Source organism: Saccopteryx bilineata, chromosome 4 (assembly GCF_036850765.1).
Source record: "Saccopteryx bilineata isolate mSacBil1 chromosome 4, mSacBil1_pri_phased_curated, whole genome shotgun sequence".
NCBI lineage: Eukaryota > Metazoa > Chordata > Mammalia > Chiroptera > Emballonuridae > Saccopteryx > Saccopteryx bilineata.
This window is the reverse complement of record NC_089493.1, coordinates 95117004-95133308: the sequence shown is the minus strand read 5'-3', so window position 1 is coordinate 95133308 and position 16305 is coordinate 95117004. Positions and strand designations below refer to the sequence as shown.

Here is a 16305-nt window from a genome sequence, read left to right as displayed (position 1 = left end):
CTCATCTCTTTGGCCTAGATTCTCCTTGAATTTATTTCAAGAACTGTTACCCTAGATGACTCTGCCCTCTATGTGGTGTTTTGAAAGTTACAATGGGCAACATATCCCTATTGGTTCCCTCCACTTCCAAAAGAGCTGGTAAGAAATTTGGGGCATGACGTTATGATGAAGACAGACTAGAAGACGAGAAGTGATAACCCACTTCCAGTAGGTTTTATGGCCACTCTGCGTACTTGTTCACACAGTACCATTAGGATGCCAGCAGAGGAAGAGATGAGGCCCGAGGCTAGGACAGCCTTCCATCTGTCGCTGAATGTCAGTGAATTAATAAAGACAGGTCCCAGCTCATCAAGCTGCAGAAGCCAATGCCCCTATCTATAAGAAGCTTAGGACTGGCCTCATCTGATTGAGGCCACTTCAGTCAACCAGAGTCCCAGGCACAGGAGGACAGAAGATGGCTCTGGCCTACTGCACACCCACCATCACCTAAAGCGAAAGGGGCAAGGAACATACCAAAAACTACAAACAACCCTATGGGGGGGGTGTTCATTTAGGACCCTCTCCACTTTTATCTCCTGGTATCTGCCACAACGTGATCAGTAGCTCCTCTAGCCCAAGTTGGGCAATAATAACAAATCTTCCAAGGGGACTTTGAGTCAGTCACCTCCCTGACTAGCCTCTCTCCAACACACCTGTCCCAGCCAAAGTCAATAAGGTCTAGCGATATGTATGTATCACCAACGAGCAGGAGGGACAAGGACACTAGGACCAAGGGACCCTCTCTGTCATCACTGAGCTACCACTAGTTGCTGGAATGAGGGACTGGCATGTCCAGTTTTCAACTCCCTGTACTGCTCAGGGAGACAAAGCCAGAGCCTGAAATGGATCATGTCCAGGGACTTGCTGGAGGGCCAAGATAACACAGAACCCTGACGCACCTACCCGTCGTCTTTACCTGGTCTTGTACTCTTTAGGAAGTTGACTAGCCTTATATTGTTCCTGGGGGAATGACTGGTCTCAAAGACAGAAGTTCAGAAGAGTATATTGGGGACTTCACTAAAGTAAGGACTAGTAAACTGGCACAGGAGTACAAGCAGATACAGGACAATGACCTGTAGGAATCAGGGCAGAGAGAATGTTCTGATGGGACAGCAATTGATCTGATTCTCCCTATTCTAATTCTTCAGTTTTCATTTCCCAGATAATTAGTTCATCTAGATACCACTTCTGTAACCCCCATATGCACATACACACACACACAAAGCAGAGTGGGCCTTGCTTTATGCAACATGTGTTCTGTACTGTAGAGAAAATGCTAGGGTCAGATCACATTAACATTGTCATTACAGAGCATGGCTTCCATCGGTTTGGTAAATGCGCAACACCACAGCAAGTGCACTGAACAGGGGACTTTCTGACACATTCGTTAATCTGTAAACACTTGAATGCAACAGGAGAGCTGCCATTTAGAGGAACCCTGAGAGTATTTTGGCAATGCAAACAGTCACCCCTAACTAACTGTTCTGTAAATGTGGATTTGGGGGTTGCCCAAAAGGGACGCAGCCATTATAGGGCACATCGTGAGGGTGCAGTGTTAAAATCTAGGGCACAGGCCCTGGGGACAGAGAACCCTAAGTTCTCTTAAAAGTGAGGTTTTTGTTTGGAAGCCTGTGCAGCCACAGACAGACACACCTGAGACTTGGTCCAAGTACTTTTCCTCCAAGGAGCCCTCCTCCCTGTTCTCATTTCTCCTCCCAACAGGCAGTTTTACATCTGATTTATAGTAAAGGCCAAGTAGCTCAATTAAGGTCACAGGCAGAGCTGAAACCAGAAATCAAGTCTCCCTCTACCTTCCCCACCAGCTCCCTGCTGCCCACTGTGACCCAGACTCCATCACACTAGCCTTTCCAAGACCCCACAGTCCCCTCAAGGCTCCCAGGAACCCTGCCACACCTGGGAAGCATCTGACCTCTGGCTACCCAAAGCAGCAGCCAGGCCTAGGAAAGGTTCAGCTTCCTTGCCACCTGTCTTCATTTCCCTCCTGCCCACCCCAGCCTCCACCCCCAACTCGGCTTCAAGGAGGAACCAGCAGCCCCAATCTGTCCCAATCTCCAGGACCAACCCTTTCCAACAGCCCCACTCCCTAAGAAAACCCTGCACTAAAGCAAGGTTGAGGAGTTAAGGCTGAACAGAACCTCTTGAGAGCTGGTGGAGGTCCTGACTCAAAAGGAGATCATGTCACTTTATGGACCTGTCCCCAAAAGTGCCCCAGGCAAGAGCATTCCCCACACACGAACACTCTTCCTCAGTGCTTCCCTGACCCAATGCACCAACTCAGTGTGGGTCTGGGTCAGAATCTGAGCATCACAGGGACCCTCACAGGAGAGACTAAGCTAGGCAAGGCTGGAGCTGATGGGGTGGCAGCCACTTGGGCAGGTGAGGCTCAAAAGTTGAGGCTGAGCAGGGCCTCAGAGAGCTGGTTGATGTCCCGGCAGTACGGCTCCCGCTGCAGGATGAAGTCCACCTTGTGATCCTGGCCCCAAAACACCTCCAGCAACTGGCGCCGGAGCCTCTCTGTCTCCCGGGTCTTCCGAATGCCACCACTGCCTTTTTCCTCCTCTTCTCTCCCCTGCTGCTGATTACCTTGTTCTGCGAAGCTCTTAGAAGGATGCTGAGTCTTAGAAGATCCCTGTGCCCTGGAAAGAAGCAGAAAGAAGAGGTCATGTGCGTCCTGGAGAGAAGTCAGAGCTCAGTGCACCTCCCAACTCCACTGCTGTTAAAGGCCCTGTCTATTCCTGGCTCTGAAGTTCCCCACGCTGACCACTGAGCGGCAGTATCAACCCACTTCTGAAGGGGAGACAGAAAGTTCCTTTGAAACCAAGAAGGTGAACCCTGCCACTATTATAATCTAGATCTAGTATAATAATTTAATCTGGTACTTAATGGTCCAGCAGAGGGTGTGCTGAATACAAGTGGCTGTAAGTAAAAGCAACCATGTTCCAAATAATTCCTGTAAACACTGACTAGGGGAAACAGGAAGCAGGAGCTTCCCTCCTAGCCTATAGGGTCTGTGTCAGGATTTCCAGGAAAGCAGTTAAGGACCAAGGCCAAGGCGACCTAAACCACTACAGAATTAAGCTGACTCAAATTGTAGTCACACTTCCCCCAAGTCTCCAGGCCTGGAAAGTCCCTGCAGAAGGGGGCTAGGGCTGGGAGCTGCCTAGGAGAGTCTGGGGCATTACCTGACAGGCTTCTTCAGGAACTCATCCAGCATGGGGCCGTTTCGCCCTAAAGGGTCATCAGGGACCATGAAGAGGTTTCCCACAAAGGTGAAGGGCAGCAGGCTAGACAGAGACAGAAACTGTAATGGTCACAGAGGAGCCCCTGCTCACCTTCCAGACAGCTGAGACCAACTCCACCAGAAGCTATCAGCTACAGTCCTTTAAGCCAGAGTCAAGACCCTTCCCAGTCCTCACCCGGTGGCAAAGCAGAACTGGTTTTAGAGAAAGGTCTGAGTCCGAGCCCTTTTCTCAGGGGATGCCCCCTCACCGCTCTCTGATGATTGCCATCCACTTCTCGGACTCCTCCGCCAGATCCCGGAACTGGTCGTTAGAAACAATGATCCCATCGGTCTCCTCAGCCAGCTTCACCATGAACCTGTCTCGAAAACCACGGCAGCATTCTGGGATTCTCCAAAGCCTCAACCCCAAAGAATGCTGGCTCCCATGACCCACTTCTGGTGATGGACATCTGTCCCTCACTGCTCCACTCCCCCTCACCTTGACCCAGCCACCAGGGACTGACTGGATTCAGGTACCATGGGTTACAGAGGAAAAAAAATGAATCCAAACATGGAATCCCAAAAGCATCCCCTGCATTTACCACAAACCTTCACCCAAAACTTTGTGTTTCATCAAAAGGACAATAAGATCTAGCCCTGGGCTGTTTTCTTCCAACCTACAATCAGTCACAAATCATGTTTTTCCTCTGAAATGACTTCCATTCTATCCCCTTCCTGTCCAGTCCCACCATTACCACCTTAGCAGTTCAGACAATGAAGTGAGATACTAAGAGGTCCCCTGACCCCTGCCATTTACTGCCATCCAGTCTCTCCTGCCCTCCCCCAAAAGAATATGTTCTTTGGCTACATAAATCTCTTCTATACTTGCCCTTTATCTACCAAATAAAGTGCACATGCCCAAGCCCGGCAGCTAAACCCCTCTAGAACCCAGATTCAGCCACCTTTATGGCCTTCTCTCCTGGTATTCCCAAAGATACTGAACTCATGCCAAAATGATCAGGTTACATCCTGTTCTTCAAACATGCCGATTTCCATGTTTCTCAAACTATTTCCTCCATCTAGAAGGTGATCCAAACCTCACTGATGAACAGAATCACCAGGATAAATTTAAAAAAAAAAAAAAAAAAAAAAAAAAAAAAAAAAAAAAAGATGCCTGGGCCCCACTTGAGTAATCCTGATTCCACAGAACCAGGAGGACACTCATGAAGACATGGGTGGAGATCTTTTTAAACAGGTTTAGAAACCAAGAGATCCAGCCCATTCCTTCTCTATATCATAAAACACAAAAATCTCTCCCTTCCCACAAAACCCTAGCCAGAAGCAGGCTCCCTTTCTTCCAGGTTCCTGAAGTGTTTGACTTAGTTTCTTTTGTCTCTTCAAAACCAAATTCCCAGCATCCCCACCTCCTTCTGCAGGCCACACACCTAGCACTAAGTGGGCAGTCAGTATTTGAAGACAGTGTGGTATAGAGGGGACTAGTGATCAGAATTAGGTGTGACACGTCTGGTTCTGAGTTTCTGTTGGGATAAACAAATTAAGATGACATACAATTGTATATGGTATCATGTAATATAATATATATTTTCAGGCTAAGCATATTTACCATTATCATGTGGCTCAGCAGTATTCACCCAGTAGGCCTATGCTATGCACTACCGTTAGTCACTGTAACGAGGCAGAATGCCAAATTCATATTGTGCTGTCAGCCTACCGGCACCTATATAACTATGCAAACACATGCCTTTAAAATTCGTAACTGCCTGACCAGGTGGTAGCACAATGGATAGAGCGTCAGACTGGGACGTGGAGGACCCAGGTTTGAAACCCTGAGGTCACCAGCTTGAGCGTGGGCTCATCCGGCTTGTGCACAAGTTCACCAGCTTGAGTGTGGGGTCGCAAACTTGAGTGTGGGATCACAGACATGACCCCATGGTCACTGGCTTGAGCCCAAATGGCGCTGGCTTGAAGCCCAAGGTTGCTGGGCACTGTTGTTGTTCAAGCACTGTTTTTTTTTTGTTTGTTTGTTTTGTATTTTTCTGAAGCTGGAAACGGGGAGAGACAGTCAGACAGACTCCCGCATGCGCCCTACCAGGATCCACCCGGCACGCCCACCAGGGGGCGATGCTCTGCCCCTCCGGGGGCGTGGCTCAGCCGAGACCAGAGCCACTCTAGCGCCTAGGGCAGAGGCCAAGGAGCCATCCCCAGCGCCCGGGCCATCTTTGCTCCAATGGAGCCTTAGCTGCGGGAGGGGAAGAGAGAGACAGAGAGGAAGGAGGGGGTGGGGGTGGAGAAGCAAATGGGCGTTTCTCCTATGTGCCCTGGCCGGGAATCGAACCCGAGTCCCCCGCACGCCAGGCCAACGCTCTACCGCTGAGCCAACCGGCCAGGGCCCAAGGTCACTGTCTTGAGCAGGGGTCACTCACTCTGCTGTAGCCCTCTTCCGACGTCAAGGCACACGTGAGAAAGCAATCAATGAACTAAGGAGACTAAGAAGCCGCAACAAAGAATTGATGCTTCTCATCTTTCCCTTCCTGTCTGTCTGTTTCTATTTGTCCCTTTCTCTGTTTCTGTAACACAAAAAAATGAAGAAAATTCATAACAACTGACTCGACCTTCCATTTCAGTTCTGTGTCGATGCTGGTATGGAAAAGAAGGTTCTGTATCATAGAGAATCTGAATTCTAGATATACAATAGTATCGGGAGCCAGTGAACTGCTTTTTCATAGAATACCATTCACTTGTTAGGGAGAAAAAGTTAAGTACTTGCAAAAATAAAATATATAATCAAGGTTGAAAACTAGTTTTTTATTTAAATCTGAAAATCCTGTAGAATAAAAAACTTTAGTTGTGCCTGACCAGTTTTGGCGCAGTGGATTAAGCATCGATCTGGAACACTGAGGCCCCAGGTTTGAAACCCTGATGTTGCTGACTTGAGCGCAGGGTCACCAGCTTGAGCGCAGGATCAACATGACCCCAAGGTCGCTGGCCTGAGCAAGGGGTCACTGGCTTGGCCTGAGCCCCCCTTCCCCATCAAGGTACATACGAGAAGCAATCAATGACAACTAAAGTGAAGCAACTACAAGTTGATGCTTCTCACTCTCCCTCCTCCCCTTCTCTCTCAAAAATCAGTGTTAAAAAAAAACAAAAACTTTAGTTGTAAACATTTTTAATTGGTTAATTAGCTTTCAAAACCTGTCCACATCACATGTGTACACCAAGGATGGAATGTGTCCTGCTTTTCATTTAAATAATCTGGCAGCCTTAAATTCTCATTTTTTCCTTGCCACTTACTAGCCTTTGCCAAGAGTGTTAACCACTCTTACCCTCTGCTCCATTTCTGTACGAGATTAAGACCCTCTGCCATACCTGACTGGGTTCATGAATAGCTAAGGATTGTATTCTAGCCTAGCACCTTGAGTGAGAATTGCACATGACTTACCTTGACAGACACAGGAGCATGAATGAATGCAAAAGGACCCTGAGACAGGTTAATTCACAAAGAGACTGGTCCAGAGTCAATGGGTAGTGCAACTTGGGTTCCAAGTCAGACCATCAAATTCTAGGTCCTGTGATCTATTATGCCATATTTTCTTTGTTTTGTTATTAGGCATGGGTTGAGTTTTTTCATTTGACTTATTATTTTGAACATTTACTCTGGTTTTTCCAGAATGTTGAGGGGAATTTTATCTACGTGTTCGGAAACTTAGGTTGTAAAAAGGCGTATGTCAGCTATTCATGTCATCAGCTTTCCTATCTTTCCATCAAACCAATATTTTCTAGACAGTAAGGGACTATATAAATAGAAAGCATTATTTAATTTGATGAATGAAAAATGAATGAATGGGCAAACACTATTGTCTACTGTCCACTTCATCTCTCCTGTGGGGTAGGTTTACCTGCCAGTCTTATAGGCACAGGGTGGCATAACTGGCCTTTTGCCCAATACCCAGACTTAGAAACAGTGCAAAGGGTCAGGAGCTTCTGGTTCTCTCTCAGTCTCCCACTGGGCTTCTTGAATATCAAGTCTGGGTCCCGGAGAAAGGCAAGTACCTGTCATCATAGGAGGAGATCCTCTTGCCATCCATGACTCGGGAGGGAGTGAGGGAGAGCAGACTGAGGGAGTACAGCTTTTGCAGAAAGTGACCCTCTAAAAACAGAGGAGCACATGAGGTTATCCTCAAGGTAGAAGCATGGGTCTATCTCAGGATGCAAAAGATCAGACCCAACTCACCTCTGACCTTGGCATCCTTACTGAAGCGCCACTGAGGCACAAAAACAGTTATGTCCCGGTGGCCACGGTCCCAGAAGTACTGTACAGCAATGGCAATGCCCCGGCTGGAGAAGTAATGCTGAAGGCCATGCCTGCAGTGGGAAGGGGTCAGCACTCTGGGGTCCCAGAGGAGGGCCTGGCCGCCCGGATGGAGTGCTCACCCAACCCTCAGCACATGTTCCCAAGCTGAACAAAACTGCCCATTGCATCTCCCTCCCCAGGACCCTCAGCCCCCACCTAGTACTCACACCATGGCCACGTTGCTGCCATCAATGACAATATGGCGAAGGTCTGGCTGGCCGGGTACATTGGCAAGGCACAGGGTAAAAGGGTCCTGTAGGGCCTCCTGGAAACGCTGTGTGCCAGTCACCAAGTTGCCCCCCCGGGAGCCTCGTTTCCACGGAGACCCTCGGCCTCGAGCCACAGCCTGCTGTTTGTCTCCCCTGTCTCCTCTGTCTCCACAATGCCAAGGGGGTTCAGGCGCAGGTGGCGGGCTAGGCACTCTGGGAGGTGAAGCTTCTCCATTGTGGAGGCGCTGGAGGAGAGAGGCTCCCCGAAGCTGAGTTGCCCTCTGACAGGGGCCCTGGGCACCAGGAGGCTCACCCTGGATTAAGAACCTTCCCCTTTCCTCAGGCCCCCCTCCCTTCCCCAGGGCCTTCCCCTTTGGGTGCCCTTCCTGCCCTGCCTCTCCTCCACCTAACTGTGACCTGAAGGCCACTTCTTTCTCCCAGGCCTCTTCCCCAGGCAGCTCCTTCCATCCCAAATCCATCTCCCTGGGACCACCCTGCTTCCCTCCCTCCTTCTCCATGGCATGTCTCTCACCCCTTGACTCTTGCCACCCTATAGGTCCAGTGTCCAGGGACCCCCTGTCTTCACCCAGGGGAGCTCTGACTCCCTGATGCTGAGCCCCCAGCAGGCCTGGGTTGCCCCCCTCCCAGGAGGGAAGCGCTTGGGGCCCCTGCCCCCTGGATGCCTCCTGCACCAGGCTCAGCAGTTCCTCTTGGACAGCGAGGGGCAGCTGCAGCAGGGCCTCTCTGTGGGCATCCCCCGGGGACTGCAGCAGAGCAGAGAAGTCTCTCAGCACTCCAGCACACTGAGAGGCTCCAGGAGACGGCCCTGGTCGAAAGTCCCAGCTCAGCCGCTCCACCAGCTCTTCCACTCGGCTCTGAGCCATGACGAAGGCCTCGGTCAGGCCACTGACCATCAGTGAGCCGGGCGCCCCAGGAACCAGGTGAGCTGATGTGCTCCAGGCCAGGCAATCAAGGAAGAAACCCTGGGCCCCCAGGAAGATGCAGTGCAGTTTGGGTGGGTAGTGGATTTCATCCTGCAACTCCGGGCTGCAGAGACCCTTCAGGTACTCCTGGGGGGAAAAAGGGAAAGCTAGGGAAAAAATAAACTGCTGGAATTGTAAGTGGCCCAGCAGCTCCTTCAGGCTCACTTCTTTCTCCTGAGCGCTAGGATGCCAGGACAGAGCAATGGAACCCCACAGATCCTGACAAAGGTGGGGTTTAAAAGGGATCGAGAATCTCACTTCCTTCCCTTTCCAGCTGACAGTGGTGGCTAATATTTCCATTTAGAACTTGAATGACTTTAAGACACAATTTCAATTAATTGGTTATAAAATTGTCTCTATAAATGTTTATGTGTGTATGTGTATGACATACTTCTATAATAATGACCATCATTACTAACTTTTACTGAACTCATGATTTACCTCTTCACAGTAAGACAATGAGGTTGATACTGCTATTAATCACATTTTATAGATAAGAAAACTGAGGCTCAGGTCACAGTTTGGGTAGGTGGTACCGCTACACTGGCCTCCCCACAGTGAATTCCTTGATGAGGCCTGCTTGCCCAACAGAATTTTCTCTACTCTCTCAAAGAGCACACACTGATTTGAACTGAATTACTTGTCCCCAAGCCCTGGCAGAAAAGTTAGGTCATCACAGCAGAAATGAAACCAAAACTCTGTAAACAAATACAAAGTTGGGAAGTCTCTCACAGCTCTGACCACTGAAGTGCCAGTGAGACTACCAGTAGTAGTACAGATCCTTTCCAGCCCCTTCTCTCCCCTACCTCTGAGTGGGGGAGGGAGTCATTGTTCCCGGAAGGGTCAGGGAGGGGCGTTCACCTTGGCTCTGCTGACATTCTCCTTTGGGCCCTCCAGCTGCAGCCAGATGTGAGGGTTCTCTGGACAGTCCTTCGGGAGGACGCTCATCCCCACGCGAAAGATGCGCTCCACGTGGGGTTGTTGCTCCCGCACCTTCTTCTCAGCCTCCGCAGACACAGCAAAGCGGTCAGGGGATGGGGAGCCAGCCCCCCAGGTAGGCATGGCTGCTTGGTCGCCCAGGCCTGGAAGTAGGAAAATCAGCTCAGAGCCTCGCCATACCCACAACCCAAATCTTGGTCTCCCGGGCTACATCCGCTACCAACAGGTCGCACCTAGTTTAAAATCTGGTAAACAACCCAGGAGATCTCGGGCCATCTTGAGAGTAGGAAGAAAACGTCAGGTTAAAGGGGCCTGGGCCCTCTCTGCAAAGAGGACGTCATGGATAAACAAGGCTGTCTCTCTGGGATGGGCGGCTGGCCTTTGTAAAAGGATGACCACAGCCCTGAGCAGGAAGGGAGAGGAGGGGAGGGCCCTCCAGCTCGGTCTGGGGCCAAAAAAAGTGGACGGGTGACGAAAGAGTCCCTCTCGTCGAGGGGACTGTACAATCACAGCGTCGAAAACGTCCTGTATAAAATAGATTCTCACCAGGGTTTGAACTGAGCAGTCCTCTGGAGTCTTTCGGCTGCCATTTCCAGGTTCTAGCCACTCTCGCCCCTCCCCCTCCCTCCGCCGTGGGCTGCCACCCCCTAGGTCGCGCCACGCGCCCCACCCGGGGCCCAGGGGCCGGACCGAGCCCCGCCCACAGCCTCCTGCGCCACCGCCCCCGGCCACGCTCTGCACTGCGGCCTCCGATTCCCGGGCTCGGGCGCCCCTACCCGCCTCAGCCACCCGCTGCGTCCTCTCCTCCCGGTGCCTCTAGGTGCCCGTCGGCCCGACTCCGCCAGCGCCCCCCGGCCCCGGCCCGGGGGAGAAAGGCGAGGGGCTCGAATCTGGGCGGGCCTTCCCGATTTCTCACCCAACAGGGACCTCTCTTCACATCTCGAACTGTTTTTTTGGGTCACTTCCTGGCCGTGGGCGGGGTCAGCCGAGCCCCTCCCGGGACTGGGCCTGCACAGCGCCCCGGCGCGCGCCCGCGCCCGCACCCGCGCCTCCGGGCTCCTCCCAGCTCCTGACCCCGCCTACAAGATTGGCCCCGCCCACTCGCCCGCAGTTCTCTCGGCTTCCAGATACTCGTTCCAGATTCCTGAGTTCTTGCTTGTTCTCCGTAGTGTTCAGAAAGAGGAACCACTCTGAGGTTCGTACTTTAGGAGAGCCTTAAAGGAACTAATCCACTCCCTTCGGATGAAGTAATTGGAAAGTCAAAGAGGAAAAGTGACTAGCCTAGTGTCACAAGATGCTGACACTTGGCCCAAGCACTTTCCTCCCAAAACAATTGTGAGAAAAAGACAAGGGCTTTCCTTTCTGACAGTGGACAGATGCCACTTATAGTGCTGTGGACCTGTGGGGGATTTTGAAGAGGGGAGGAATGAGGAGGAGGAAGGGTCTCTAGGAGCTGTCTCTTGCACAGGTGCACACTCACACACAACCATGTTCTCTATAGCCCCAGTTCCACCCTGCAGCTCTCTCTCAAGGGGCTGTCCCGGGGTTCTGACTGTTGCCCTCCTGTCTGGTGGCTTCATCTCTCCTCTCCCTCCCAGAGCTCAACTTCTGTCATTTTGTGCCCTGCCAAGGAGGAGGGAACTGCAATGACAGCAGGAGTGAGAGGCAGGACAAATTTGTGGGGCGCAGCAAGATATGGAGAGGGAGATGCTGAGACCAGGTGACAGTGAGACGCAGAGAGAAGGCTGAGGAGCAGGGTGAGGGTTGTTGAGAGTCTGAGGAAGAGTGGAAACTGAAAGGAGCAGAAAAGAGGACAAGAAGACAGGAGGACTTGTGGGTCAGAGCCTCTCAGCCATGTTGGGATCAAAGCGACACTGGCTACGAGGTCTCGCACCCAACGCTGGCCTGACCTTGGCCCTGATGCTTCTGTCCCTGGGGACCGGGTGGGCTCAAGAGGGGGCAGAACCTGTCCTCCTTGAGGGTGAGTGCCTGGTGGTCTGTGAGCCCGGCAGAGCTGCTGCAGGGGGCCCCGGGGGAGCAGCTCTGGGAGAAGCGCCCCCTGGAAGAGTGGCGTTTGCTGCAGTCCGAAGCCACCACCATGAGCCAGCAGGGGAGATCGGCAACGGCACCAGTGGTGCAATCTACTTTGACCAGGTAACCCCCACCCTGCAAGGACCTAGAATCAGTCCGAGCCCACTCTGTTAAGGAAAGAGCCCCTGCTGTGGCAATTGTTCCTCAACCCCACTGTCTGTCTCCCTTCCCTTCACTCCTACCCACACCCCTCCTTGCCCCTTTCTCATGATTTCTCTTTTTGAATCTGTGCATTGCTCCTGTTGGCAGGTACTTGCCACCCCTTATTTTCCCTACTTATACTCCATCTCCCAACCCAGTATTTTCCCTGAGCCCCAGGTGTCCCCAGCCCAATCAGCAGGGTCTGCTTCCCCCAGGTTTTAGTGAACGAGGGAGGTGGCTTTGATCGGGCCTCAGGCTCCTTCGTGGCCCCTGTGCGGGGTGTCTACAGCTTCCGATTCCACGTGGTGAAGGTGTACAACCGCCAAACTGTCCAGGTGATCTGAGCACTGGGCCCTGTTTTTGTCCCCGTTTGGGTGTGGGGAGGAATAAGCAGAGCCCGGGTGATTCCTGAGCAGACTCTCCATTGGCCTGTTTCCTGGGGGTCCAAGAACAAGGGAGGAAAGGGCCTGTCTAGAGGAATGTGGAGGACCTGTGGAGTCCAATATTGGCCACCCCAAGAGAGTACCCTGAGCCCCAGGTCCCCAAGTTCCAGAGTGTGCCTCTGGGGCTGGGGGAAGAGGGGCAGCCCTCAGAAAAATGGGGTCCTAGGACACTCTGGGGAGATACCCTGACTGGGCTCTGTTCTCAGGTGAGCCTGATGCTGAACACATGGCCTGTCATCTCAGCCTTTGCCAATGACCCTGACGTGACCCGAGAGGCAGCCACCAGCTCTGTGTTACTGCCCCTGGACCCCGGGGACCGGGTGTCTCTGCGCCTGCGTCGGGGGAACCTGCTGGGGGGCTGGAAATATTCAAGCTTCTCTGGCTTCCTCATCTTCCCACTTTGAGGGTTCAAATCTTTCAAGGATAGGAATCTAGCTCTTGCCCTATGCCTCTTCTGCCCTACAAGCAACATCTTTGGGGCAGCAGAAAGACTCCCTCTGGCTGCCTGTATTTCACCTTCTTGCATGAGACCCTGTGTCAACCCCCCAAGGTGATGAGTAGAGCTATGGTGCCTCGGGACCTTGCCCTTCTTAACCCCCCTTACCAAACGCCCTCAGAGCCTCTCACTGCATCTCTATGTCTGTAGCCCTGTGATCGCAGCAGGATTTGGCAGGTAAAGAGTCCCGCAACACTTTGCAGACTTTGCTCCTCCTTCCCTCACCCCACCCCCAGTTTCTAGCTCGGTGCCACTTGGAAACAGGTGGCACAGGTGAGCCTGACAGGCCCCCACAAGGGCCCAGATGGACCAGCCTCAGCACACCCTGCAGGCTCCTTCCCGTGAGGAGTGCCAGCATCACTGATCTCTGCCAACACAGTCAGGAGCTGCGCCAGCACCATATGGACTAGGGCGGGAGGCTCAGCCACCAGTAGAAAGGTGGGGAGGGCCACTGAGCAGGCCAGAGCCTATGGCTGGTAGGGCAGGAAGTGGACATGTGACCAGCCTGAACAAGGTACACATTTTTTCATGTACACTGGGCAGCCAGCAGGCAGTGAGTCTGGGTGTTCATCTGACTGGGTCCCAAATGGACTCTGGCCCTTACCTCCTCACCTGAGACATGGGATATGTATGCTTGTTTGCTCTGGCTGAGAGCACGTATACAGGGCTTCCTAGGGCAGTAGGTGGAGGTAGAAGGTCACATGTGGGCAAGTGTACATCCCAGGCATGGAACACATCAGTGACCATAGCCACCTCCTAAAAGTGCTCCACCTTTGTAGTCTGAACTTGAACCACTCCATGCTCTGACCACCACCTACTTCCTCCCAGCTCTATCAGTTACCCTCACTGAACCAATTCTAGACTATCGCACAACCTCTCTTCTTTCTCCTGAACTGTGCTGTCTTGTCCTCCTTCATATTTTTCCTATTACTTTTAAATCAATGATTCATCCCTTCAAGCACTATCCTGCCAGTATTATAACCTCTTACCTTGCTGTCCCATTGGCCCAGCATGCATGACTCTATCAATAAAGTAACTAGAGACTGATGGTTGATGAGACACTACAGGAGACAGAAGATACTGTTTCAGTTTTTGGTCAGGGATTACAGGATACAAGTGGTATGTTGTAGAGAAAATAAATGTGAAACTATGTTAGAGTTATGTTTTGAAGGATTTAGTAATGCTTGAGTTGAATAGGAAATACCAATGTATATTTGTGGTTTTTGAAAGAAATAATTTTTTCAAACTGTATCACTAAAATAGCATAGAAACATTAGAAAAAAAATCTGATATGCATTCTTAGCACCTGGATCTTTGCCTCAAATATTATTAACCTTTAAAAGGATTCAGATTTCCTTGAAGCATAACTCATGTCTTAAATAACTCTAGACCTGGAACATGTTGATGACAATAAGCAAGGACTTTCCTTTTAATGGGTATGGTAGAGCTGAGAAGGAAAGGAATCCATTTTAAAAGGTTCCCACCTGATATTCTGTGACAATTTAATAATCAAAAAGAAAATAATATAGTTAATTAGAACAAGGTGAATTTTCAAAATTTATGACTAGTGATATTCCAAAAGGAAAAGTCACTAAGAAGCATGCAGAAAGGTAGTTAATACACTGAGTGAAGAAGAATAAATATAATAAGATATTTTTAGTTAATTTTGACAAGTAGAAGAGTATAAATATAGTAAGTATTTTAACTATTTATAAAGTGCATTTATTTTTCTTTATCTGTATAAGCAGGGAGGGGTAGAAATAGAGAGCTGTGAGTAATTCCAAGGAAAGGTTGGAACTGTACCAAGAATGCAAGAGACTGATCAGCACCATCTGGTCATATATTACAACTAGGAAGAAAAAAAGCCCAACAGTGTGTTACAAGATGATGAATTAGTCAAGAGTCCAAAAGATAACTGTTCAAACTTGATTCTTCATCTCTTGGAAAAGGGAGCCTCTATATTACCCTACTAATTATAATGATATTACAGTAACAGTAAAACCCAAAATAATATGGCTTAAACAAGGTAGAAGATTATTTCTCTCTCAGGTAGAAGAATCTGCAAATGAAGTCCAGGGATGGATGGCTGTTCTTTTGGGTTCCTGAATCCAATTCCAATGTGTGTGTGTGTGTGTGCTGGGGGGAGAGGAGGTTTGCTTCACATAAAACACCAAGCAATTCTCAAATACCAGCAGGATATCCAAGAACTTGACTCAATTCAACACAATTCTGACACTTCTGACCTGGATTTTGCATCAGATTCCACAGGTTAAAGCAATGGTTCTCAAACTTTTAGTACTCGGGGTACATTTAAAATCCTACAAATAATTGTAGGCATGCTATATACAAGTTTCTGAGAAATATGTTATAATAAGTCAAATATTAAAGAAAAAATTTAAAGTCCAAATGTGCTTTTATGGTAAACAAAATAATATACTGGCTGTATAAATTTGTCGTATTTATTCTGACATTAAAAAACATTTTTATGTTACATTTTTTGAGTTATGCTTTTTAGAATTTGTAAAAAAAAAAGGGGGTAAAAATTAAAAAACGACAAAAAAGTTATCTTTTTATATATATATAGATACATTCTTAGTACGATTTAGTAAATTCAGCAGGTCCCGGAGTGAATGTGTTTTTTCATTCTTGTGTTTATGAGAAACATGAGCTTCATGTGTTCTAGCGATTTCTTCAATGTTTGGGCATATATTTGAAAGGCAAACTCTCATTTCCTCATCAATACATTGAAGAATTCCTCTCTTTTTACTCTTAATTGTATTGAGGGTAGAAAATCCTAATCACATAAATAAGATGTTGAAAATTGTAGTAAAATGTTCAAAGTTTTTTAGATATTGCCACATATTCTTCTTTTATAGAAATCCAAAAGGCTTCAAAAGACAATTCCCTATGTTTAATCATCAATCCAAAACCCCCACCATACATATCATCTTAACTTGACACCAAACAAAGGATAGAAGAAACTTGCCTCCAGTCTTTCTGGGAGACATGGGGGGTAGTGTAAACAATCCAGCACCACAGCTTAACAGCCTTTTGCAACCTAATCAGACAAGTGAGGTGGGGGGTTGGGCAGACTGTCAGCTTACAGCCAATTCCCCACACCTCTGTCCCCCAAAAATCTAAGCTCCAAAAACCCTGTTGGTTTTTTGGCCCCAAAAAAGCACATATTTCTCTGGAATACCATAGGGCACACCTGGAAATCTTCTAGGGTGCACCAGTGTGCCCTGGCGCACACTTTGAGAACCACTGGGTTAGGGATTCAGTCCTACACACTCCCCCCACCTCCCTTCATGTCAGACTCCAGACAAAAGCCCAGGTTGTTAATTGTACTTC

General features: G+C 49.5%; 2 protein-coding genes across 6 annotated transcripts; one reads left to right on the top strand and one right to left on the bottom strand.

Annotated features, from left to right (window-relative positions):
• Positions 1-1264: 1264 nt before the first annotated feature.
• On the bottom strand, positions 1265-10830 carry KHNYN (KH and NYN domain containing). 5 transcript variants are annotated; one of them, XM_066277585.1, is made up of 9 exons: positions 10700-10830; positions 9706-9926; positions 7820-8931; positions 7533-7663; positions 7352-7448; positions 4726-4818; positions 3550-3657; positions 3243-3344; positions 1265-2696 (listed from the first exon to the last, which is right to left on the bottom strand). In XM_066277585.1, exons 2-9 carry the CDS (start codon positions 9904-9906, stop codon positions 2444-2446), a joined length of 2097 nt encoding a protein of 698 aa, XP_066133682.1. In that variant the 5' UTR covers positions 9907-9926; positions 10700-10830; the 3' UTR covers positions 1265-2443. The 5 variants fall into 5 exon arrangements, with proteins under 5 accessions (XP_066133682.1, XP_066133683.1, XP_066133684.1 ...); XM_066277586.1 differs by lacking the exon at positions 10700-10830 and adding an exon at positions 10560-10692; XM_066277587.1 differs by lacking the exon at positions 10700-10830 and adding an exon at positions 10330-10479.
• Positions 10831-10884: 54 nt separating this feature from the next.
• CBLN3 (cerebellin 3 precursor) lies at positions 10885-15389 on the top strand. The gene is made up of 3 exons (XM_066277591.1): positions 10885-11937; positions 12231-12350; positions 12665-15389. Exons 1-3 carry the CDS (start codon positions 11638-11640, stop codon positions 12860-12862), a joined length of 618 nt encoding a protein of 205 aa, XP_066133688.1. The 5' UTR covers positions 10885-11637; the 3' UTR covers positions 12863-15389.
• The last annotated feature ends 916 nt before the right edge of the window (positions 15390-16305 follow it).

Coding starts and splice junctions, on each gene's coding strand:
- KHNYN (XM_066277584.1), bottom strand. CDS start 10,059: ATGGCCCGAGATCTCCTGGGTTGTTTACCAGATTTTAAACTAG. Junction 8,932..9,705: donor AGAATGTCAGCAGAGCCAAG/GTGAACGCCCCT, acceptor TTTTCCCCCCAG/GAGTACCTGAAGGGTCTCTG. Junction 4,819..7,351: donor ATCTCCTCCTATGATGACAG/GTACTTGCCTTT, acceptor TTATCCCAACAG/AAACTCAGAACCAGACGTGT.
- CBLN3 (XM_066277591.1), top strand. CDS start 11,638: ATGTTGGGATCAAAGCGACACTGGCTACGAGGTCTCGCACCCAACGCT. Junction 11,938..12,230: donor GTGCAATCTACTTTGACCAG/GTAACCCCCACC, acceptor TGCTTCCCCCAG/GTTTTAGTGAACGAGGGAGG. Junction 12,351..12,664: donor ACAACCGCCAAACTGTCCAG/GTGATCTGAGCA, acceptor CTCTGTTCTCAG/GTGAGCCTGATGCTGAACAC.